This window comes from Galeopterus variegatus, unplaced genomic scaffold (genome assembly GCF_000696425.1).
Source record: "Galeopterus variegatus unplaced genomic scaffold, G_variegatus-3.0.2 Scaffold526, whole genome shotgun sequence".
NCBI classification, from domain to species: Eukaryota; Metazoa; Chordata; class Mammalia; order Dermoptera; family Cynocephalidae; genus Galeopterus; species Galeopterus variegatus.
In genome coordinates, this window is record NW_007726637.1 from 532,025 (window position 1) to 558,120 (window position 26,096).

The 26,096-nt window shown below is 37.4% G+C and overlaps 1 protein-coding gene across 1 annotated transcript in view; it reads left to right on the forward strand.

Moving 5' to 3' along the window:
• Positions 1-367: 367 nt before the first annotated feature.
• LOC103588139 (ankyrin repeat domain-containing protein 26-like) overlaps positions 368-26,096 on the forward strand; it is a gene marked incomplete at its 3' end in the record, with an annotated part of 84,501 nt that continues 58,772 nt past the window's right edge. The window contains 5 exon segments of the mRNA XM_008569753.1: positions 368-624; positions 3,614-3,728; positions 3,891-4,064; positions 8,282-8,388; positions 9,954-10,091. Coding sequence (XP_008567975.1) covers positions 368-624; positions 3,614-3,728; positions 3,891-4,064; positions 8,282-8,388; positions 9,954-10,091 — 791 coding nt within the window.

The following is a 26,096-nucleotide window of genomic DNA, read 5'->3' on the forward strand; positions in this document are numbered from 1 at the left end:
CCATCTGGTTCAAGTTGCCTCAAACTTAGGAAAGAACTGACCTGTAGCCATGGTAACAAGTAGCCAATCAGAACCAGCTTTAAATGTACTTAGTGGCTGTGACATCACTCACCAACCATTGGACGACCAGGAGCCGTGCACATGCCCACTTAGAACTCTTGGCCGCCAGGTCTTTGTGTGCATGCGCACTTGTGTTTAGACCCGTTGCTTGGTTACCGTTCAGAACTGGATGCTTCCAGTTGGATTGTTGTGGCAGAGCGGTTGGCTTATCCATAATAGTATCTAATAGTATTTAATAATATCGGCTTCAGAGGTGGTAATAGCCGAGGGGGGAGGTGAGGTGTATCCGAAGCTGGTAACTTCCACCATGAATAGGCTTTCTGGTGTTTTGGGGAGTATAGAAGAGACCCCTTCGAGCTTCTCCACCAATTGGAAGAGCAGTTCAGACACTGCAGACACTGGGTGGTTGAGAAAGAAAATCACGCACTTTCGGCTTAGGTACCAGATCAAACTCGGACGTCTGGGAAAGATCCATCATGCTGCCAGGAAGGGTGATGTGGAAAGAATACAGATGATCCTTCTGTATGGGGAAGGTGGCGTGGATGACAGAGACAGGAATGAGAAGTAAGGGACTGGGACCAGGGAGTGAGAGTCAGTGGGGAGGAGGCGAGGCGGATGTGGGAGAAGCCACACCTTCCTGGGCTCTGCATGGTGGGGCCTGAGTTCTCCTGCCACCCAAGATGCTAGGCTTTCTTTCCTTCACACATTCCTCAGCACCTGGGACATAGAAACTTTGCAGGGGTCAAGTGCCCAGACCGTCTTTATGAGCAGCAAAACAGAAACAAAACTTTAGCTGGTTTTAGATCCATTCAGAATTCCCCTTATAGAGCACTTTATTGAAGATCGTAAAGTGATTTAACTATTAAAATTAAGTATATACAGCGTTTTATTTATAATGTTCACACTTTAAAAATCATAAAGTTATGTACATTACAAGAAAGTGCATGAGAAAAATAATTCCCATAACATCAATTTCTTGGATAAAAATTCTTTGAATAAACTCCACTATGCATTTTAAATCAGTATACATCTATGTATATATGCTTTTTACTGAAGAATTTGAGAAGGAAACTCTGAACTGGGAAGATAACTCCATATTGTTGTATAGGAAAACTAATTTATTTCAAAATATGATCTCTTTTTAAATTTATGATTTTTACATAAGCCATATAAAAATATCAAGATTTAAAATTTTTTGTTTCAACATGCTTTTACTGTTGTGATGACATTAAGATAATTTTTGTATCGTTATAAGCAAAGACTTGCCCTCTTAGATATCAAAATGTGTTACGAATTTCCGCAAATTAGTAGTTTACTAACAGCTGAAAAGACAGATAAATGAATAGAATGGGATTGAAAATCCAGAAATGCCCAACTATATGTAAGAATTTAGAACTTGTTTTCCATCCAGAAGGTTTTTGAGGATTAAAAGCAGTGGTACTTATGCTGTTGCTTAAAGTTCAAGTTGTTTATGAGTTTTCCAGTAGAAAATTTGTTGAGAAGTACTACACTAAAAAAACATTTATGCCTTTTACCGAACAATTCCATTATACTAAAATATCTTTAAGAAATAACTAGAGATGCATGTGATTTGCTTTTTTCATCACTGCTTAAAATAGCAATACATTAAGAAGAACCTGTATGATGGGATTTATTAAAAAAAATTGCAGAGTATACATGGGATAGAATAGTGTGTGACCATTGGAGATGGCATACCTACAGTTGTATGTAGACAGGTGAAGATGTACTTTGGTATATTAAGTGAGAAAAAAAGTTTGATTACACATATGCACAAACAGATTATGGTGTCATGTTAGCCAAAACTATGCACAAAAGAGCTAAAATTAATGCCCAGTTATTTCTGAACTTTGTATTATAAGTGAAATTTTCTTTTCCTTTTTCATATCTGTAATTTCTATAATTTCTATAATGAAAAAATTCTAGTAAAAAATTGCTATTAATGAAATAATCCTTGGGGAGTTTAGGAATATCAATCTTGTGCAGATCAAAATAATTTCCCACTTTCCATTAATTTTTTTCATGGATTAGTATGTTCTGCCAATTTTTAGCCACATCAGAAGTAAAGGGAATTTTTTTTTATCTGTGCATGTAGATTTTATTATGTATACATTTTGTTATACACATATGTTTTTATCATATACAGATGTGTCACATATAAGCAGCTATAGGTTAATCACTTTAATTGTATTCTTATGAAAATAAAAAGCAAATATAAATGATTATTACTATTGCAAAAGTATTGCTTTACTTTATAAAAGTTCTCTTTAAAAATATTGAACTCCCCAACTATATTTATCTATTCTTTCAACCCACTTATTCGTCAAACATAACCTGAATACCTATTATGTAGCAAACATATTCTGTTATCTCTCAGAACCCTTTTATCCTTAAAAACTTCATGATTACCTGCCAATCTGAGCAAGTTGACAGGTTTAAATTTGAAGTATTAGACTTAATGTTGGTGAAAGATTTTCCTCCCTTCTTTTAAATAGAAGCGGTTTTGAAGATAGGAAATTGTAAAATATAACATTTAACTGCCCTTTTGAAAACTTATACCAGTATTAAATGCTAATATTAATCATTGGAAATACCTGATTTGCATTAAATTCTGTAAATCTAAATATTGAATAAGTTGAGCTATACCTATTCATTTGAATCTTGAATTTCCTTTAGCTTAAAATTTCATGAAAATCAAAGTAAGAATTACTTTGTTTTTAAATTTTTTTTGTTGTTATTTTAGCCCACTCTCCCCATAGCACTTTTAAGAACTAAAATTTATTTAAATGCCAGCTATAATTAGAACTACCATAGACCTTAGTATAAAAGTTTCACTTACTGTAGAGATTCACCATGGATTGTGTGAGGCCCCATTATTTCTTATATTAATAGAGATTTTAAAAATGCTGCCAATTATAGTTCTAATGTGTCATGAATTAATAAGTGGCCATTCAATGTCAGAGATGTTAAAGTGTGAGAAAATGAGCATCTTAGAATTATTGAAATAGTTTTATCTATAATTCTTAAAACATCTGCAGAGTAGGTGTAACTGTATCATTCATTAAACTGTTACTTCATTAAACTGTTGTCTTCGTATTAATAATTATAGTAATAATTATACCATCTCACAGTCACTGAGCTGTTATTTGTGCTGGGATCTGTTCTAAATACTTTGCCTAGATTCTCATTGGAACATCACAGTGGTGTCCTGTGAGTTAACCACTATTTTTATCTCCATTTTCTTGATAAGGAAATTGAGGTGCAGAAAAGCTAAGTGATAGCTAGTAATTGGCAGAGTTTAAAGTAGGGTTCAAACCCAGGTTGAACTGAATGCAAAGTGATCTTTCTACTCAGGCTGCCCTTGCATTCATATAGTGAGTAAAAAGTGCTAATATTGTGCTTTCTTCAGAAGGAAATTAAATATTTGTTTTGAAGGCACAGGAATAACATGCAATTTAATGTTTATAATCACATGAGTAATTATATTTTGAGAGAATGCATGATAATTTTCTAAAATGTCCTCTCACTTTCATAGAACCCCACTACACTGGGCCTGTACATTTGGTCATCGTGAAGTAGTAGCTCTCCTGGTAGAGAAAAGATGCAATCTTAACCCCTGTGATGACAGAAAGAAGACAGCTCTGATGAAGGTACAGAGTAGCCACCTCTTTTAACATGAGATGGATTTGACTTACATACATAGAATGAAACTGAATTTATCTCATTTAAATATAATTAATGGGTAAAACCTGTTGAATGTTTATTTTGAATTCCTAGAATTTACAATCTATGTCTTTGTGTAATACTGACAGGCTGTACAATGCCAGAATGAGGAATGTGTAGCTATTCTACTAGAACATGGGGCCAATCCATGCTTGACGGACTCCCGTAACAACACTGCTCTCCACTATGCTGCCTGCGGTCAGAACGTATCTATCGCAGAAAAACTGCTTTTACATCATGCAAATATCGAAGCAAGAAACAAGGTATAGATGAACCAACTTTCTTTTGTAAATATTTGAAACTTACTAGTTTTCACATTGACACATGTGGGGTCAGTTTTCCATCCTTGGAAGCTCAAGCAGTTATCTAGGATTTCACATTAAATATTGATACTTTTAATGAAGAAGTAGAGGGCACATCTTTCTTTTAAGCATTTATGGCACATATTTATGAAAACACTGATTTCGTTAAAGGTAAATTTTTTTCCAAATATTTTTTCCCACAAGTTGTTTTTCTAATTAGTATAAAACAACACGGGAAAGCAAAATTTGCCTTGGAAATCGGCTTTATCTTAAAATTCAAACAAAACAAGCATTTTACAATAAATAGAAATCCCATCGGTGTTGACAAGTACCTATTTTGTAAAAAAAAAAAAAAAGTGATTTATCTCTCAGTGACAAGTCTTCAGAGGGAAAAGTGGACCTCGGAAGGAGAGAGCAATGAGAAATATGCAGGCCAATTTGTAAATTACGTAGCTGAGGGAAAATACCAAGAAGTTTTCTTTGTTTTCATATTTTTGGGTTTTTGTTTCCGGTTTTTATGCTTTAACAAGGTGCTCTTCAATTTGGGGGATAATAATTCTCAGTTAGGGAGAGAGTTAGTGAATTGTCAGCTTTCCTAGAGATCAGTTTTAGTAGGACTCTGAGGAAAGCAGATTGGCAGTGAAGAGGTGATGATTAAGTGGGAAAGGAGGGAAGAAGAAAGAATTAACTGACATATAGTCCTATTCTGGCAGAAACAGTTGCTAAAATAAGAGTCTAAACTCTGCTCTCAAATCCAGAAAGTCTTGATGGGAAGGTGGAAAATAGGGAGCTTAAAAAAAAATGTAGTGGAGTTTCCAGGAAGTGATTCTGTCTTTTACTCTTTCCTCTTTTTGGCCAAATCCCCAGATAATGGATGGAATTAGCCACATGGGTGAGAGATGAGACTAAATTGTCTACTGCACTGGTTTTCCACTAGAATTGTGCCCCACAATGACATAGGGAAATTTAAAAATAATTTACACGTCTAGGCCCTCTTCTGTAGGTTTTGATCCAGTTAATTTAATAAGACCGTTATGTATATTTAAAAATATTTCCTTTGAATCCTGGTACAACACTTTGTGAAGAATCACTGAATAAGTAAGTGCAATACATAGATTCCCCAATTACAAATTCTAAGAAATCTGTAGAAGACTTGGAGTTCGATAGGTGATACTTCATTTCTGTCCTTTCCAACAATATTAGCCTGACTTTTTTTTCTGTGTTTTTCTGTCTCTATGGCTAGGAAGTTAAAAGGAATGTAATTGGCTTACAGAATAACATATTTTTCCTTCCACCTAGCAGTCATTCACTGCCATTCTCAAGTTCTTTAGGAAATTGCTTATGAGTAGTCTTCTAGTGAGTAGAGGCTGACCCTTTAAGGATTTCATGTCTGTTTTTTATCATTCAGGTCATCAGGTCAACAAATGTCTATTAAGAGCCAGGTTTTCATGATTAGAATTGTAGCAAATCATTAACTTTTTTTAAAACTTGAAGCTATATTGTAGACTATCTCAGTATGTCTAAATTCATAGAGCCCTGCCTATGAACAGGGTATCAGTTTTAAACACTGAAAACCATGAAGTTAGTAAGAATACAGATGAGGATTCTTTTAATAATTTAGGTTTTTCAGTGTTATGAACTAATTATCCATTTGCTTAACAGTCTGGGACAATTAAATACAAATAGATTGTAAATGTATAAGTGCTTGAAATATTCTCAAAGTGGGTATCATGTCTTAGTAGCAATTGTTACTAATTATTAGGGCTTGATTTTTGGGTAAAGCATGATACTAAAGCAAGGAAAGATTTTTACATGCAAATGCTTTCTTTATACCAAGCATCTGGAAACAGCAAATACAAATATGCAAGGGCTATAAAATAAATGAGACCCATAGATATGTTTAGTTTGCCTCTGAAAGTTGAGTCAACATTTCAATTTAGGAGCCTCATGCAGAAATCTGGATTTCAACCTTCTCTTGAAGAATTAAATCTGGCTTACAGAGCCCATATTACTGTTTGGTATGCTGTGCAGAGGCTGCCCCCTTATACAAGACATATGTTCCCAAGTTTGCTACTGTCCCCACCTAGTTACTTCACTTACTCAGGTCATGTACTTAGCATGTGGAAGTATTTAGGTTTACAACCCCTGTTTCATAGTACATTTTGATAAAGCTTCCAAGGTTTTCAAGACAAGTTTTAATAATTTATAGTAACATAACCTATATTTTATATTAGTTTCTTAGAAATGGGATTGAATTTTATAATTTAGAAGTTAGTGTTTTAAAAACTTTTTCCTTAAATATACTATAAATAATCATATTTCATTAGAATGTCTGTAAGCCTTATTAGGTTAATCCTGTGTGTTAGTTCATTTCTGTTGCTTATAACAGAGTACCTGAAACTGAGTAATTTGTAAAGAAATAGAATTTATTGCTTACAATTTATTGCTTATTATTTCAGCAATTTATTGCTGAAATACAATTGCTGGGAAGTTCACAGTCCAGGGAGTACATCTAGTGAAAGCCTCATTGGTGGTGGCTTTGCAGCGATGCAGTTTATCACCTGGCAAATGGCTGAGCAAGAGAGAACTAAGCTGGCTGTCCTTGTGAGCCATTAAACCATGCCCATTACTGCATGAATGGATCAATCCATTCACAAGGTTACAGTCCTCAGAATCTATTTACCTCTTAAAGGTGTCCTGCTATTCATTTATCATGATAGGATTTCCCACCCTTTTAACATTGTCATAGTGGGGATTAAGTTTCTAATACATGAAACTTTTGGGGACACATGCAACCCATATCATCTGGTTGTAGTTGGATAGGTTATGCATATTGCAGACAATATTATATAATTCTCTTCAGCATTATCCCTTAAAAATGCAAATGATTTTAGTGGCTTTTATTATGTTAAAAATAATGCACATGTATCAGTATTAAAAATTTTTATTGGGCTGGCCCAGTGGTGCACTGGAGAGTGCGCTGCTTGGGAGCGCAGTGGCGCTCCCGCCAAGGGTTCGGATCCCATGTGGAGACCGGTTCCCACTCACTGGCTGAGCGCGGTGCGGACGCAACACCGAGGGTTGCGATCCTGTTGCCGGTCAGTAAAAAAGAGACAAAAAGGAAAAAAAAATTTTTATTGACAGTTCTTGTATTTTTATTTCTGATTTATATTTTACCTATAAATAATTTTAAGTAGCGATTAAAATGAAAACCTGAATAAAAATGGATTTAAAAACTATATATGCGTTGGGTCCCAGGATTATTATTATAATTGAAAATAAAATTATGTACTTAGCTTTCTAACAACTAAGGTAAAAATCTGTTATCTTGTTATATGAGAAAATTCATGACCACTCATAATAGGTAATGAAAGTTCATTTGAAGCCTATCTTTTAAAATTCAGAAGCCATTTCCTTATTGACCCATTTAGATCAGGAGTGCCTGATATTGGCATGTGGGATCTTGACACTATTGACAGGAGAGAATCAAGCAAGTTTGTATAACCTAGAAGGAACCTCCACCTTTACTGGAAAGCTCTCAAAACTATATCCCTGAAACTCTAATTCCTCAGATGTTAATGTTGTCAGCTAGGGGTTAAGCTAATTCAAGAGATATCTTTACTACTAGACATATAATGCACATTTTAATAATACTTTTCAAATGTAGATGAAGATGGGATCTTTCTTTTGGGGCACAGTACTTAGAGTAAAGCAAATATTCTTTGGAATATCGTTTAAGAAACACTGCTCTAGAGATGCTAATTTAGGTCACTGACTCAATAAAAATACTTAAAGCATTTACTACTGTTTCTTAGGGTTGGGGCTATAGAGGTAAAAGATACAGCCTCTGCCCTCAGGAAGCTCTTGGTTTAGATAGGAAACAATGAAATAACTATAACATACCACTGTAAAAGCTATGGTAGAAGGAAAGCTTCTTGGACCCAATAAATGTTTGAAGTGAGTGTTGGAGATGACTGGAGTTACTGTGGTTAGGCAGAGGAGGGGCATTTCAAAGGTAAGGAGTGAAATATGTGAAAGTACAGAGGGGTGAGATGAAATGTCCTGTCATTTACTTTCTATTTTATATGTTTAAGTGCACAGGACCTTTTATGAGGTTTTCAATTCAATTGAGAAATATGTAATTTTATAAATTGTAAATTGTTTTTGCTGTTTTACAGAAAGGGCTCACACCACTCTTACTTGCTCTAAAAAGAAACAGACCTTCAATGGTGGAATTTTTAGTAAAGAATGGAGCAGATATACATGCGGTTGACATCATGGAGAGGTACAGTAGTACATGCTTTTCTTTTAAACTTTCATGTTGTTCTAGAGTGGTAACAGTCACTGAAGCCAGATACACTAAATTAGGGAGAAGACCACCATATAATTGTTGAGATGTAGTGAAAAATATCAACACATATCCTCAGTTAGGTAGAAAAGCAATTATTTGGATTGGGCAACATGGAGAACAGAACATAGTAGGGTCACATTCCTGTGTAATTCTGACTGATATTTGCTACTTGTAACCTGATTTTTTTTTGGGGGGGGGGTCTTATGATCTTATTTTAGCTAAAGGGGCTTCATATTAGTTTTATTAGTATTATAAAGTATGGACTTTAACTTTTCAATTAACTTGATCACTCACTATTGTACGTCTTAACCATTCTATAGTGTTTTTAAAAGATTGGTTCTTATATTCTATCCCTTTAAAATGCTTATTAAATATACATAGGAGATGAAAATCATTTTCTCTCTTGCATGACTCTGCTTTAAATTGCTTTCTTTTTTTTTTTGTCTTTTTCCGTGTCCGGCAACGGATCGCAACCCTCAGTGTCGCCCCCGTACCGGACCGGGACAGGCAACGGGATCGCAACCCTCGGTGTTGCCCCTGCGCCTCGCTCAGCCAGTGAGCGGGAACCAGTCTGTATGTGGGATCCGAACCCTCGGCGGGAGCGCCACCGCGCTTCCCAAGCGGCACACTGTAGCAGTGCGCCACCGGGCCGGCCCCCTAAATTGCTTTCTTTGAAGAATGTTGACAGGAGATTATCCTTAAGCTGCTATTAATTGCTATTACCAGATATTGTAGTTTCATAAGGGTTTTTTTTTTTCTTTTTCATTTCTAGTGTATTTTAATGTTTTTATTTTTGATTGGTATGGCTGAGGGAAGAAAGACAACATTAGTTGGATAAAGTTTTTCTTTAGTGAAGACAAGTCATAGGTGGGTAATAAAGAGAAAAGAGATAGGCTTTAGATTCACATAAGACTGGGTTCAATTCCTAGCTTACCCACTTGCTAGGGTGTGACCTTGGGAACATTACTTATCAACAAATATGTTCCCAGATGTGAAAAAGAGAATAATAGTATATCCTTAAAGGGTGTATGTATCAGTAAAATTATATAGATAGCATTCGATTCAGTGCTAGGACATGCTTATCGGTATTGTTAAATGAAACTGCTATGACTATTATTATTACCATTACTATTGATATTATTGTGTTAAGCCTTTAAATAGCTCTTACCCCTAGGTGACAGTGAATTACAATATATTATATCAAAGTAGGGAAGAAATGGAGAATTCTTTACTTAGTTCAGATACTGACTTCAGCCTAGTTTGTTGTCCATCAAAAGACTTTAAATTAATACCTTCTACTATGTAGTACCTCAGTGGGACATAGAGGCTTCCTTTTCATCCCTTCCTTTTAGCCTTGGATGTGGTTTAAAGATTAGTACCCACCTGTCAACGGTCAAGTCTACACAGACCATCATGGCATTAAATTGGTATGTTAAAGTAGCTGTTCAAATAATTTTATTAAAGTTCCTATGGGTGAAGTTATCTCTCTGTTATTTTAGAACAGCCCTCATGTTTGCGGTAACTCACGAATCAACAAATATAGTCAAGCTGCTTCTTGAGCGAGGCATTGATATCGCTTCTGAAGATATTTATGAAAGGACTGCAGAATTTTATGCTATTGTTAGTGGTAATCACAAGTAAGTGTTTGAGTTAAAATGCTAGTTAACATTAAATTGAGGTTTTGGGTAATTATAACTATTGTATCATATATCCGGTGAGATTTCATAGTTTGGTTCTGCTAGTTTGGAAATGGTAATGAATTGGCCCACTTCATCAGCCAGAAACCAAGCAAAAGGCTAGACTAGTTAGAAGTAGCCATGGAGGCAGGATTCTTTTCCTCAGGACTTTTAGGAACTTTACCTTCAGGGATTCCACTGTTATGTATTTTATTTCATGTATAACCCGAATGCATGTGGAACAGTGTCACATCTTTGATTTTTCTAATTAGTTATTTGGGTCTCGAAATGTCCAATTTAGCAGAAAATCTTGTACTTTTCACTGTGAGCTATCTCCTACAGCCCCCTTCTTTAATTTTCCAAGAACCTGAGTGGTTCCCTAAGTCCAAGGAAAACGATCCACTTTCACAAGTCAGACAAAGAGGAAAAAAAGGACATTCCAATCATTCTATTGCTCCTGTTGATTCTTTTCCTGCAGTGTTGCTATTGAAACTAGTCCTGCAGTTCTGTAATGATTGACCTTTGCCACCACGATGCCCTTACTGATGCAGATCCCTCAGTCTTCGTGACAATCCATATTTAGACTTCAGAGTTACACTTTGTCTTAGTTACCACACATATGCTGAGGTTTTCCACCATTGTTCCCAAAGCACCAGCTTCCTTTTTTGGCAGCTGGGCTTCCTAGCTTTAGTTACATATAGTGAGCAGGGGGACCCTTCCTCCCCCACCCCAAACCTTACATGGAGCCCATATCTCAGCCTAGACCTTCACGATGAGTTATTCTTTGAGGGTCTTGTTCATCTTTTCTCCTTGCAGATATTAGTTGGGGTTGTTCTGAACTGTCAAGAGAGGTTCAAATAATGTTGCAGGAAGAGAGCAGAGTTTCTTTTCATATTTCCTACCAGATATGTACCCCAAAGCCCCTTCATATCCTGTGTAGTATCTTTATTTAGGTTGTGGAAGGTCCCATATTGAGCTTCCCTAGAGTAGTGGGTGTCAACTTACTGTTGGTCCCTCCAGTGATCTCTTTCTATGATAATGAAAATCTCTCAAGCTTCTTGCATCTCTACCTCAAGTTTTCAAAATATTTTCAAATTCTGCCTCACAAGGAAAGTATTCAAGAGAGTTTTCTGAATTTAAAGTAGATTAGTTAGATTTAAGAAAGCTAGGCCCTATCCATTATTCTTCAGTATCCATGCATAAAAGTAGGGTTTTGTGCTTGTGTTGTGTCAGCAGCATATATACTAAAGTTAGAACGATACAGAGATTAGCCAGGCCCCTCTGCAAGGACGACACTTAAATTTGTGAAGCAGTCCATATTGTGTGCAGTCTCTAGAAGGTTATTTGACACTTTTCTGACTAGCTTCAAGGAAACAGTGCGCGATTCAAAGCAAAATGAGTGGCATTTGGTATTGATTAGCTCACTGATCAGGGACCATTATGTTATCTAATTTAATGAGATGATATATAAATTTATCAGTAAATTTAGTTACAAATTATAAAATAGCTGAGATGCCCCAAATTATAAGCCACGAAGTATAGAACAGTTAGTACCCCAAATTAGGACTTAATAACATTTTCTGAAAACTGCAACATTTGAATATTAGAATCTATTACACACACACACACACACACACACACACACACACACACACAGGGTTTTATTTGGGATTCCAAAATAGTTTCAGCAATAAAGTTTAAAAGCAAATCATCTTATCGCCTCACTATTTCTCTGAGGTTTTTAAAAAATATTATCTCATTAAATTTTTAAGACAACCGAGTGAAATAAGGCAGTAAACTGTTTATTTTTTAGAAGAAACTTTGAGCCTGAGGAAGGGACTTGTCTAAGAACAAATGGCTGTTGGTTACAAAGCCAGCACTTCTTCTGAGTTCAGGACACTTTCCATCATGCCACACTAACTGTAGTTAATTTACGGAGCTGTGCTGCCCTCAAGTCATGACTAGTTCCCCTTACTATTCTTCTTTAATTATAAGCTTAAGAAACAGTTTGTAGAACTTACAAATTTGAAGGGTGTGGCATAATTTGAAGTTCTGATGTTAGCTCTTATATTATCTGAAACATTCTCTGAATATTTTTTGTAAATGCTTTTTCTGTCAATATTAGAATAGTAATTTTATTTTTCATGTCATTTCATACACAGGTATTGCTCACTAATTTTTAAATATGTAGCTATACAGAAGTTTATGGAGTCTTCTCCATATAAAAAACCAGGTAAGATTTCTGATAGTGAATTACTCCTGGTGGTTGTACCAGAGATAAGATAAAAAAAAATATGAGGAAGGAGGTGTTGATCACTAAAGAGCAGTTAAAAAATTAATGTGTAACTTGCATGTAGATTTTTTCTTCAATGTTTTAATAATGTAGAATTTAGAATTATTTAAGAAGTTAATTGTAGGTAATTTCCAATCTGAAACAGTATTGTTTGAAAAAAGTTATTTATTTAATTATGGCCCCTAAAATCTTATGTGATATTGTATAAGTAAGAAAAAAATTTTTAAGTTAGTATGTTGTATGTGTTCTCTGTAATCACATTATAGCAAACTGTACTTATTATAAAAATGGATCTTCTATTTAATTTTTACAATAAATGTATTGCACTTAGTAAATGAATATTACTACATGATTTATGTCACCAGAAAAGTAACTATCTTCAAAAGTGGCAACTAAACAATACCTTTCTGGGTACCATAAAACAAACGACAATAAGAACTGCAAAACTCAGCCAGTGTGCACCAATACCAATTGGAGATTATTTTGTAAAGATAACTACTGAGTACAGAAATCAGAAAAGCTATTCTTCATTGACAAGCATAGGTCTTGTGACATATTCTTATACCAGCAAGATCTCACTATTATCAACTTCATCCCTCATAGGTTGAAACCAAATGAGATATATGGATTTTGTTAGAAGAAGGTATTTTCTACTGTCTGTGGGATAATTGTCACAATAGGGTTAATTTTATTAGAATGAGATACCCTGTTACAATTAGCTGAAGCATTATCAAAACAAATATTCAAATAGCCCAACGTCACACTCAACAAATTATAATAAAAATACAAAAATGTTTTGCAGTAACAAAAATGCTACTGGGCTTCCCAGTTTAGACATCTCATGCATTGTACAATGCGAAGTGTATGAAGACTCCTTTAATTGAGTGGACATTTATCAAAGAACTTTTGTATGTTATGTTTTACAAGTTGCAAGAGATGGAATAGACATAAATTAGATGTTTAAGGTGCTCATAATCAAATAGAGTTGTCCGTGTTTAGTTTCTGTGTTGCTTCAACAGAATTTTCAAAGAAAACATTTTTATTCGTTTATTCACTTGTCCACTTAACAAATGGGTACGATTTAGAGTAAGCATGCAGAGTGAGTAGGAGTTTGCCAGGTATAGGAGCAGAAGGGTGATGTCTGGCAGATGAAACATCTAACGAGATTACATATTTGGCAGGAGGACCAGAAAATACAAAAGCTAGAACACATGAGTGAACTTTGCAGGGTTTGTGAGTGGTTCAATTTTGTTGATGCAAAAAGTGTGACCTTGGGAGTCGTTAGGAATGAGATGAATATCTAGCTAAAGCAAGCTTGAAAAACTTTTTAGTACTATAGAAATTAGTAGATCTTATCCTGAAGGCCACAGGAAATTTATTACTTTAGAATGCTTTTGACTGGAAATATTGGATAACCCAACTAACAGTGGCTAAAACAATAAGAACCAGAGTTGTGGTGATGGTTCAGTGATATCATAAGGATCCCACTTGTCTCTTTTTCATCTGTGCTATTGGCAGTATCTTTTTATACCATATAGCAGTATCTTTTTATACCGTCTTTCATGGTTAGATAATTAGCTGCAGCTCCAAACACCGTATTCTCACAGGACAATATCCAAAGGCTGGAAAGGCTACTTTTCTTCACAAGTTTCTTTTAAACAGGGAGAAAACTCAGAAGGTTGCGGTGGACTTTTGAATTTTATCCGTAAGGAAAATTACCTTGGAATCTACTGCTATTAGAGTACATTTCTAGAATGTACATGTTTGATAAATGTGTATATTTCCTTTGAAGATATATGGCTCCCTAGCCTAAAGTTTATCTGGTATTTTATTAGTTTCTTTTTTTTTTTTTTTTTCCTTTTTGTCTTTTTCCGTGTCTGGCAATGGATCGCAACCCTCAGTGTTGCTCCCGTACCGGACCAGGACCGGCAACGGGATCGCAACCCTCGGTGTTGCTCCTGCACCTCGCTCAGCCAGTGAGCGGGAACCGGTCTGTATGTGGGATCCGAACCCTCGGCGGGAGCGCCACCGCGCTCCCAAGCGGCGCACTGTAGCAGTGCACCACCGGGCCGGCCCTTATTAGTTTCTTATGATAAACTTTTTCTGTCTGTGCCACAGTGTTACTGATGATGATCTGCTGAGATTTTTTATCGTTATTATTGACTTTTAAGAGGTTTTGTTTATTTGTTTGCGTATTTTTTAAAAAGCATAATTGATTATACATATTTTGGGGATGCAACATTGACTACCGTTACTAGCGTACAACATACGCTGATCAAAACAATATTGGTTATGAATATTCATGAGATACAAAGCTGATTGTCACCCTCTGTGCCCATGATGTGAGGGCAAGATTAATGCAGGCAGCATACCCATTACCACAAATTGCATTTGTACCTTGTGTCCCTCACCCAATTATCCCCCATCCTCCCTCCCCCTTCCCCCCACTCCACTTTGTAGCCCAAGGAATGTTCTCTTGCTCTGCAAATCCAATGCTTTACTGTGGTCTTTCTTTCCTTCCTTCTTTCTCTCTTAGCTCCCACATATGAGTGAGTACATGAGGTATTTATCCCTCTGGGCTTTGCTTATTTCACTAAACATCAGTTTTTCCAAGCTCATCTATGTTGTTGCCAATGGGAGTATTTCATTTTTTTTTTATGGCAGAGCGGTATTCCATGGTGTATATATACCACAGTTTCCTTATCCAATCATCCATCAATGAACATTTAGGTTGGTTCCATATTTTGACTATTGTAAACAGAGCTGCAATGAACATGGGAGTGCAGGTATCCCTTTGACATGATGATTTCCATTCCTCTGGGTATATACCCAGAAGAGGGATTACTGGATCATATGGAAGATCTATCTGTAGTTGTTTGAGAAACCTCCATACTGTTTTCCATAGTGGTTGTCCTAATTTACAGTCCCACCGACAATGTAGGAGTGTTCCCTTCTCTCCACACCCTTGCCAGCATTTGTTATTCACTGTCTTTTTGATTATAGCCAGTCTAACTGGGATGAGGTGGTATTTCAATATTTTATGCCCCTTATACAGTCTCTCCCCATCCCTGTCTTCCTCTCCTTCCCACCTTTAACAACCATAGATTTGTTCTCTCCTTCTAAAAGATTAACATATTACTGTAGACTCTTTCATTCTTTCTTTCTTTGTTTCTCTCTCTGTCTCTCTCTCTTTCCTGCCTCCCTCCCACCCTTCCTTCCTTCCTTGCTTCATTTCTTCTTTCATACCACACTTGAGTGAGAACATGTGATATTTCTATTTTTGTGTCTGGCTTATTTCACTTAACATAATTTTGCTCTAACCTCATCCATGTTGCTGCACATGGTAGATTTTAATTCTTTTTGATGGCTGAGTAGTATTCCACCAGCAAATTAGGTATAGAAGGAAAGTATCTAAACACAATAAAAGCCATATACGACCAATCCAATGCCAATACCATCCTGAATGATGAAAGGATGCCCACTCTCACCACTCATTTTTAATATAGTATTGGAAGTACTGGAAGAGCGATCAGGCAAGAGAAAGACAGAAAGGGCATCCAGACTGGAAAGGTAGAAGTCAAACTGTCCTTGTGTGCAGATGCCATGATCCTGTATATAGAAAAACCTAAAGACTCTACCAAAATACTCTTAGAGCTGATTAATAATTTCAGTAAAGTTGTCAGATACAAGTTAAACACCCCCAAATCAATAGCATTTTTATACTCCACAACAACAAACTAGCAGAAAAAGAAATCAAGAAATCAAGCCCATTTACAATAGTCACCAAAAAAATAATACGCTTAGGAATCAATTTAACCAAGGAGGTGAAAGAACTCTATAGCGAGATCTGCCAAGATTTAAAAGCTAGAAAGGATCTGTCTGGTTAGTCAAATACAAATTTAAGTTTATCTGGTATAATTTTGATGTGAAGTGCTTTTATGGTATTATATTTCTTCAGAAACTCATGATCTATGGTTTAGCTGGAATATGTGGTCAGTTGAATTACAGCAGTTAACAATTTATGTGTATGATAACTCACTTTCCCCTCCTCCCCCCCAAATAAGTTAAAAGTCCTATTATCCTTACTGATCAAATCCACTATTTTTTGAGAGAAATGCATAACTCATCCTATATTTTGGATGCAATGATTTTGAATTGTTCTGTCAAGAATTGCCTTTAATAGATGAACCATGTTTTTAGCTTTATGAGAAATTTTATAAAAGATTAGAAAGAAATGAAGGGAATGCTGTGATCAGTATATGTGATTTTTCCAAAACTATTCCAGTTACCTGATTGCTGCATAACTATTATGAAAAGTAATTAAACACTGCTGAATTAGAGAATATTGACTGTGTGATCATTTCATTTTCTTTATGGAAGCTTTCATACTGCAGAACATATTGTCAATCACCAATATTCTCTTTTATTCTGGTTAAAATTGGATTGTTGCTTGCTTCACATTATTTTCTGACATCACTGTTTCATCTATCCCTTTTTTACCCTTACTCAAATGCATATAGAAACAGAAATCTCCACAGTAAATAAAAACAGATTAGGGAAAGATATTCTGTGAAATAGCTTTTTGATTGCACTCACATGTAGCATAAGAATGCAAATAATGAAGATTTCATAGAAGGCAGTTCTGTCAGATCACCCCCAGTTTTGGTGATTCACAGGAAGGACTCACAGCACTCACCAAAGAGTCATACTCCTGGGTGTATTCATGACAGTGAGAAAGATAGAAAGCACAATTAGCAAAGGGAAGAGGGACATGGAATGAAGTCTGGAGGAATCCAGGCACAGGCTTCCAAGAGTCCTCTCCTGCGGATGTAACCAGGTGTGCTTAATTTCCCCATGACCACACACGTGTGTTGTCTCCCAGTACCAGAGTGTCATTAGAGACTCAGCATCAACGTTTTTTTAGCGGAGGTTAGTCAGCTGGGCATCCTCTTCCTCGCATGTACCAAAATAGCAGACACCCAGAAGGAAAGCAACTGTTCAGAGTAAACCACATTGTTAGTTCATACGGTGTGGGCACAGTGAGCCACTCACTCGTTATTAAGAGAACGGTGGGAACCCTCCCCAATACAAATTGCCAAATTCCAGCCAAGGGCCGGCCTTACAAGCAGGTCTCTTTAGGGATAGCAGTCTCATGCCTGCTATGTGAGATCTTTTCTGCACAGCAGGTATAGCATCAACTTAATTTTTAGTGTTGTCTTTAAGTTTTATTTTAATACCAAATACTATCATGACATAACATAACATGATACTGGTTTCAGCTGCATCATGTACATTAAGTTGTAATGCTGGTTTCTTTTTTAACTCTTGGTGAATATTTAAGGTGTATTTGTACATAAATGACTATGGCAATATTAGGTAATTATAATCTGTCCTTATCTGGCTAACTTTGCAGTAAAATTTTTATGTAAAATAAGCGTCATGATTTCTGATATAAAATTGGGATAAAAATTTTATTTTAAGGATATGAAGAGCAAACTTTTGATTATTGTCCTAAATCCCCATTTTTAACTATAAGACAAGGTAAGCTATTCAATGATTTTAATCCAATTATTTTTGCCCAAGTATGAAGCTAAAATTATTTGTTGTATGTATTTTTATATGTGTCAGTGGAGGAGATTATACCCATATTCTTTTTTTTTTTGTCTTTTTTGTGACCGGTAAGGGGATCGCAACCCACCGGCCATCTCTATATAGGATCCGAACCCGCGGCGGGAGCGCTGCTGCGCACCCAAGCGCCGCACTCTCCCGAGTGCGCCACGGGGCCGGCCCCATATTCTTTTATTTTGATCTTTAATTACCTCCAACATTCGAGGTGACTGCATCTTGCATATATGGTAATAGCAGGTTGAGTGAATATCTTTGTTTTAATTAATAACTTTACGTTTCAGAGCAGTATTAGGTTCACAGCAAAATTGAGAGAAAGATACAGAAATTTGTCAAACATGCCACATCCTGCCCATGCAGAGCCGCATTATTAATATAGCACACTGATGAACCTACACTGACACATCATTATCACCAGAATCCATATTTGTTTGCATTAGGGCTCACTCTTGGTGTCGTACAGTCTATGGGTATTGACAAATGTGTGGTGACATGTGCTGCCATTGTCATATCATATAGAGAATACTTTCACTGGCCTATGTATTCTCTGTGCTCTGTCTATTCCTACCTCCCTCCCCCAAACCCCTGGCAACCATGGATCTTTCTACTGTTTCCATAGTTTTGCTTTTTCCAGAATAGTCATATAATTGGAATAACACTTTGGATGTCTTTTTTGAGTGCTGTGAGAAAGTAAAGTTCCAATGTAATTTCTATAGACATTGGCCATGTAATGGGGTGGGCTGAGAAAAATGACATCATGTAGCAGTACACAGCACTACCTGGACCATCCCACTAGATGAGTTGGTGCAGGTAGTCTCTCTAGCACTGAAAGGGGACAATCTCAAGAGGCTGCAGTTGATAAAACTGAAATCACCAAGACTTTCACACTTACATTGCAATTGGAAGTAAGACCAGAGAGTGACTACTATACATGAATCAATACGTTGTTCCAGATGTTTTTCTTTAGAGGGTAGAGAAAATGGCTAGAACTAAGTGAGCTTACCAGCATCTTCCTCAGAAGAGGAATAGCAAGAAGTACATTGATATCTATTAAGCCCTTTTCTAGTGGCACTTGGAAGATCTTTGCAAGGGTCCTTGTCCCTGGTTTGTTTCCTGTACTTTGCCATGCTGCTAAGTACATTGCCCATAGACCTAGCTTCCTTGATACGGTGTTTCATCCTAAACCCATGCATCGTAAACAATTTGCACTGAAGAGCTGGAGAAGCTGTGTTGTGTCACAACAAAGTAAGTATACCTCTTAGACCTTCCCTTCGTGCTTCCCTTAGTCTGGAAAAATCATGCTACTCAAGTTTGAGAATGTTAGGTTATGATACTGATTCCACTATGAATACCATTTCCTGTTGTTTTATAGGGTTTGGTTAGGATTGTGGTCATTGTACATGACAGATCACTTGTAGGTATCAAGATTTGATAAATTTGATTCTTTTTCCTTGCATTTGATAAACAAAAGGAGTGGAAGTAAGAGCTTTAATTCATTAATTGCCTACCAGTAATATAATTAATATTTATTCTATTGTAGTCTTGAGGTATGGTTTCAAAGAAACACTTTCTAACAAAGTGTCAGTCCTATACGTTTAATATTCTATGTTTTTCTGTTGTTGATTTAAAATGTATTTTACTTTTTTCTTTAATAGGGAATGAGAGTCATGAAAATGACCCTTTAAAAAGGTAAGATTTTACAGATATTTTTAAAAGTATGTTAATTAAGGGAATGCAGAGAAAAGAAAGTAAGTAATGGCTGTTGAATGTTCCAGCCTGGGTAGACATGGATTATATGCTTAACATTTGTTGTCACTCATAGTCATCACAACAGCTTCGTGATGTTTCTGTGCTGTTGTGACCTACTAATCAGGCAACTGTGGTTCGGAGAGGTTGATTAATCTGTACATGATCCCATAGTTAACAAGTAGCTAATCTGTCATTTGACTGTCTACTTGTCTGGTTCACTGATCCATTCTCTTGTCCATCAGCATAGATTAATAGGGACCTGTCTAGACTGGCATCAAGATACAGGTCCAAATCAGGCCAATTCAGAAAGTCAATTTTTTTCATGTATTATCTCTGATTTAGTGGTTTCCTAAGAAGCCTGGATAGTCCAAAAGTTTGTCCTAAGACATTTGACAATTACAGTGGAACACAGTACCTTGGTTTTGCCATCAGAGTTTTTAGAGTAGATCTCACTTAGGTGTGGCCACAGGAGCGTATACATTATATAAGCAAAATATAAGTCAAGTCCTAGACAGGAATTTTTTTACTTTAAGTGAAGGATGTCTGTGTGTAGACCATTTTGTATTAATTGAGCATCTGTGTAGAGGATGTTTCTGGCTGATTTTTCTACTTATGGACTTCCCAGTCTGGTTGTCTATTAAAACTAGTACCCCTGCCTGGTTTCATAAAAGTGTTTTTTCTAGAGTTTTTTTTTTTCTTACATGACTTTTCTATAATCTTTTAATAACTTTTTACTTTCTTTTCTGCTTTTCTAGGTGTTTTTGTTCTCTTTTTTCTTTCATTTCTGGCAGCTAAGTGTTCCCTATTTTTTCTATAGATAGAATGAAAATCACCTAGAATTTAAGGATTTTGAGGAATCTTAGAGACTAATCAAAACACCTTCTAGTACTGCAGTGTGTGTTTAACATCTAGGCCAAGTGGTTTTTCAGATGGAGGAACTGAAACTAGAACAAAATAAAGTGATTTATCTGGCTATAGTAAGTAAAAGAAATGAGATTTGAAACCAGATGATTAAATTCTAAGCCCAGTAATCTTCCTTTATCATCCTGTATGTAGTTGTTTTAATACTGGCCTAGTAAAACCAATGGAAGAAGATAAGAATGGAATTAGCAGGGAAAGGCCAAGTTTGAAGAGGAACAATATTGGGTTGGATAGAAATAAGCATTTTTGAAAACAGATCAGAATATTGCAGTTTACACCAAGTTTGATAAAGATAAATTACAGGAAAGGAGGACCAGGATGTTGGGAGTTTTCTAGAAATGCATAATAGGGGTTCAAGTGAGTCCTCAACAGGTTGCTGCTTTTTTCTTTGACGTTTGTCCATTCCTCCAGTTCAACAAGGTTTATATTGAAATATGTTTAAATAACTTAATTACATAAGTATATGATTTTATAGTAAATTATTATTTTATAACAGAATTTATTATTTATAATTAATAAGTAATATAAATTATGTAATTTAGTTATATTGAAATATGTTTAAGTAATTTCTCCCACTTAGGAGAGCCTCTACAGCAGATAGGAATGTGGCATAATCTGCTTCCACTCCAATTGATATGGGGTGGCTTAGTACTCAAGAACTGGGGGGACTGGGGGTCACCCAACTACATAGATCTATGGCCCAAGGCAGCAATGCCCTCACTTCCCCACTTAGGAGAGCCTCTACAGCAGATAGGAATGTGGCATAATCTGCTTCCACTCCAATTGATATGGGGTGGCTTAGTACTCAAGAACTGAGGGGACTGGGGGTCACCCAACTACATAGATCTATGGCCCAAGGCAGCAATGCCCTCACTTCCCCACTTAGGAGAGCCTCTACAGCAGATAGGAATGTGGCATAATCTGCTTCCACTCCAATTGATATGGGGTGGCTTAGTACTCAAGAACTGAGGGGACTGGGGGTCACCCAACTACATAGATCTATGGCCCAAGGCAGCAATGCCCTCACTTCCCCACTTAGGAGAGCCTCTACAGCAGATAGGAATGTGGCATAATCTGCTTCCACTCCAATTGATATGGGGTGGCTTAGTACTCAAGAACTGAGGGGACTGGGGGTCACCCAACTACATAGATCTATGGCCCAAGGCAGCAATGCCCTCACTTCCCCACTTAGGAGAGCCTCTACAGCAGATAGGAATGTGGCATAATCTGCTTCCACTCCAATTGATATGGGGTGGCTTAGTACTCAAGAACTCCACTCCAATTTATATGGGGTGGCTTAGTACTCAAGAACTGAGGGGACTGGGGGTCACCCAACTACATAGATCTATGGCCCAAGGCAGCAATGCCCTCACTTCCCCACTTAGGAGAGCCTCTACAGCAGATAGGAATGTGGCATAATCTGCTTCCACTCCAATTGATATGGGGTGGCTTAGTACTCAAGAACTGGGGGTACTGGAGGTCACCCAGCTACATAGATCTATAGCCCAAGGCAGCAATGTCCTTCCTACATACACTAGAGTAGGGAAAGGGTCAGATTGGCTGAATCAGTCATGGAGCTTCAGTTGGGTAGTTGGAAACATGCCTATGATGGTGGCAGATGACTGAGACTCCATTTAGTTTGTTTTCCAGGAGTAGGGAAATAGAAAGGTTCTTCTCTTGGTCATTCGAGCCCATCCTTGTTTCAGGAATCTGTGCCTTCATAGGCTGAAGGTGTGTAAAGGTTGGAGACTGCCACTGAGCCCTGCACAAGAGAGATCTGGGGGTAGGAGCCTATAGGAAGGAAGATAATTAGTAAATAGGGAGCTAGAGGGACAGTATCAGGACTCTGTTTTTTTAAGTAGTCTTTCTCCTTGAGTATCTGGGTGCACAGGGAGAGAGCACTAGGATGGTTTTTTATGTTTTTTAGGTACTTGCTGGTTTATGTGGACCTGAATAAGGCAGGACTTATTGAGGGAAAATAATTGGGCTTTTTGACTTTTAATGTTTTAACATTTCTGGGAAGGTTATTCCCTACAACAACATACACATTTGTTCTTTAAGTTATATACAATAAGCTTTCAAATATTTTAAGTGTTTCAGGGGAAACACCTTCCTATATGAAGGGAAGGGAAAGGCAAAGGGAAGCAATGAAACCTTCTTAATAGGTGGTTTCCGGGCTGAAGAACCAAGCCTGGGGTTTTTGAGCTACACGGATTAGACTCTGAGCTGGGGATAGACAATGAAGGTGTCGGGCCTCCCTGAGCCAGAGGCCGACAAAACCGAGCGGGAAGAGACCCCAGTCCAGCCGGGGGTCCCTTGTGGGGCTGAGCGGGATGATGAGTGTCGCTGGCACGGCCCTTTCCCCCCAGGACCTTCCTCCCCGGGGGCCGAGAAAGAACACCACCGAGCCAGGAGAGTGGTCAAAGCCGGAACTCCGTTTATTTGCAGGGCGGCACAGCTTATATAGGGAAAAAGGGCAGGGCGGGTTTTGATATGAGAGATCAAGCAAAGAGCCAATAAGAAGGGCTTAAAAGGATAGGGTGAGGTGGTGGGGAGGCTTTACGCGAATACGGAACTAAAGTTGCTGAATCACTGGGACCCGGAAGGGCGAGGCTGGTAGCTACGTGCCGTTGAGCGCTAGTGAAATGGTGGCCGCGGAGCGCATGAAATGGCACCCGTGCGCGTCAGGGCGCATGCGCGCAAAGTTATGCCCAACATCTCCCCCTTTTGTTTTTGTATGCCGGGGTGGGACCTCTGTCTTAGGTTGTCCAGGTTTGTCTGGATCTTACCCGTCATTGAGCATCACACAGCTTGTGATAATTTTTGGGTGTGGCCCCTGTCTTAGGTTGCCCTGGATTTGCCAGGGTCTTACCCGTCTTTGGGAGCTCACACAGCCTGATGGGGAGACTTAGTCGTAACTTTGGGGATCTTGAGGGGCCAAGCGCTGATAATGAACTTGTACATTCATAAGTTGAATGGTTTCAAGCCTCTTTTGTACAAACTGAATAAGTTTGTTAAGGGACAGTGTATCTTTCTACCTTGTTTTAGGTGATCATGGTTTTTTCAGTTCAGGGAACAAAAAAAATTAATGTCACCCATAAATTGGAGTTTCAATTTAGCCTACAGGACAGACAATATGTGAAAACAAATTATTCTTAGAATCAGCCAATATATTTCTGTCACTCTTTGTTATGGGACTAAGACTGTGTCTTCACTGAATATCTCATAGGTTGGGAGAGGTGCAAGCAGAGATAAATAAGAGCTTTTTAAAACATGTCTAATTTTAATCATAGCATAAAATATTATTTAATATACAGATAGCCAACTTTTCACCAGATTTTTTTTCTTTTTTTGAGAAATGAACCCACTCATTTTTGTTGTATATTTTTGCTCCAAAGGGTTTCTGACAAATGTGACTCTGATGATTCATGGCCTTCATCCATTGATGACTTAGATTCTGATACCAAGGTAAAGTACTCTCTCATGAAATTAATTTTCTTGCTCTGAATTAAGTTTGTATGGTATTTACTCTTAGAATTTAGCAGTGTCCTGCCTATCATCATTTTATATGTGTAATGGAAAGTTAGTCAGAGAAAGCCATTCTGTAGAAACGTGACTTCTTGATTTTTTTCCCTTTGATAAGTATGAAAGAATTGGTAAATACTGCAAGGTACTGAGGGCTGAAAAAAAGAATGGGCTAGAAAATACAATGTGATAGGAAAATCATATTAGGAAAATCTTTTCCACCACAGAGAAAATATGAAATTTGGTCAAGGATTATTTGGATATGTATTCTTACTGTGGCTTTTAAATCATGCTAACATTACTTTTATAGTATAATACCCACAGCTAAATAAATCATTAATGGATCCAATTAGTTATTACAGTAATCATGGAATCTCCCTGGTGACTTTCAGTTCCAGAACTGTACTGCACATAGCATATAGTTTTACTTTTTCATAGATCCTTTTTATTTTGGCATCATATTGTTTTTAGGAGAAAGCTTTTTCTCTACATTTTTCCTTGGTTTTGTATTTAGGCTAAAATAATATTAGACATTGTGAACATGTAGGAATCTAAATTCTCTTTCCCAAAATCTGTAGTACAAAGGGATTCCACTGTGTTTTCCAAGTCATTCCACTGAGTACTCGGTACTCATATATTTAGAACTCTTCATCTGATTAATGAATCCATGTTTAGTCCCAAATAACCAGTTCTAGAAGCAGAGACTCTTCCTAACCATATGTTAAATCTTCAATTTTGGAAATTTTTGTGTTGAAGTTTTTAAAACACTACACTTAAAGTTTTTGCATCACTTTCTAAAATTCTAAATTTCAGAAGTGTTTGTATTTAGTTTTTTAACTACTCATTTTGAAGCTCCTGCATCACTATGAGGTACTGGAGATTAGGACACATATCTAGGTGTACCCTGGAGCACCTAGTATAAGGACTTGCATGTAAGAAGCATTTTAATATTTTTCAAATGTGAACAAATAAAGAGACGATTGGATTTCTTTTTTTTTTTTCCTTTTTGTCTTTTTTACTGACCGGTAACGGGATCGCAACCCTCGGTGTTGCGCCCGCACGGCGCTCAGCCAGTGAGCAGGCACTGGTCTCCACATGGGATCCGAACCCTCAGCGGGAGCGCCGCCGCACTCCCAAGCGGCGCACTCTCCAGTGCGCCACCGGGCCGGCCCGAGACGATTGGATTTCTATATAATAGAGTTACAAGACATAAGAGGGAAAAACATAAATTGCCTTTCCTCTACTCTCACAGCAAAATCATCAGTACATAACACTGACTTCTGTGACCAAATGTGTCTGGATTTCTCCCCAACAGCAAGCAAGTAACCAGATCCATAGCAGACATCAGCTGGTTATCCTCCAATTCTGACACAATCTACCTTGAGATCGTGTCAGATCCCACAGCTTGAGGGCTCCGTCTGCAACACTGTTCCCCCCTCTTCCACTTCTGATGTCAATCACTAGGTACAGGTTGTTTTACCTGTGCTGACCGCCTGGCTACAAGGCGGGGTTCCCACAGCCCCCTCCTTGGGTTCAGTTAATTTGCTGAGCTGCTCTCCAAACTCAGGGAAACACTTACTTGTGTTTACCAGATTATTATAAAGGCTATTACTAAGGATGCAGATGAAGAGATGCATAGTGCAAGGTGTGGAGGGAAGAGTGTGGAGCGTCCATGACCTCCCTGGGTGCACCACTCTCCAAGACACCTTCCAAGAATCTCCACGTGTTCGGCTATCCAGAAGTTTGAGAACCCAGTCCTTTGAGGTTTTTATGCAGACTTCATTACATAGGCATGGTTGATTAAATCACTGAGTGTTGGTGATCAACTTACTCTTCAGTCCCTCTCCTCTCCC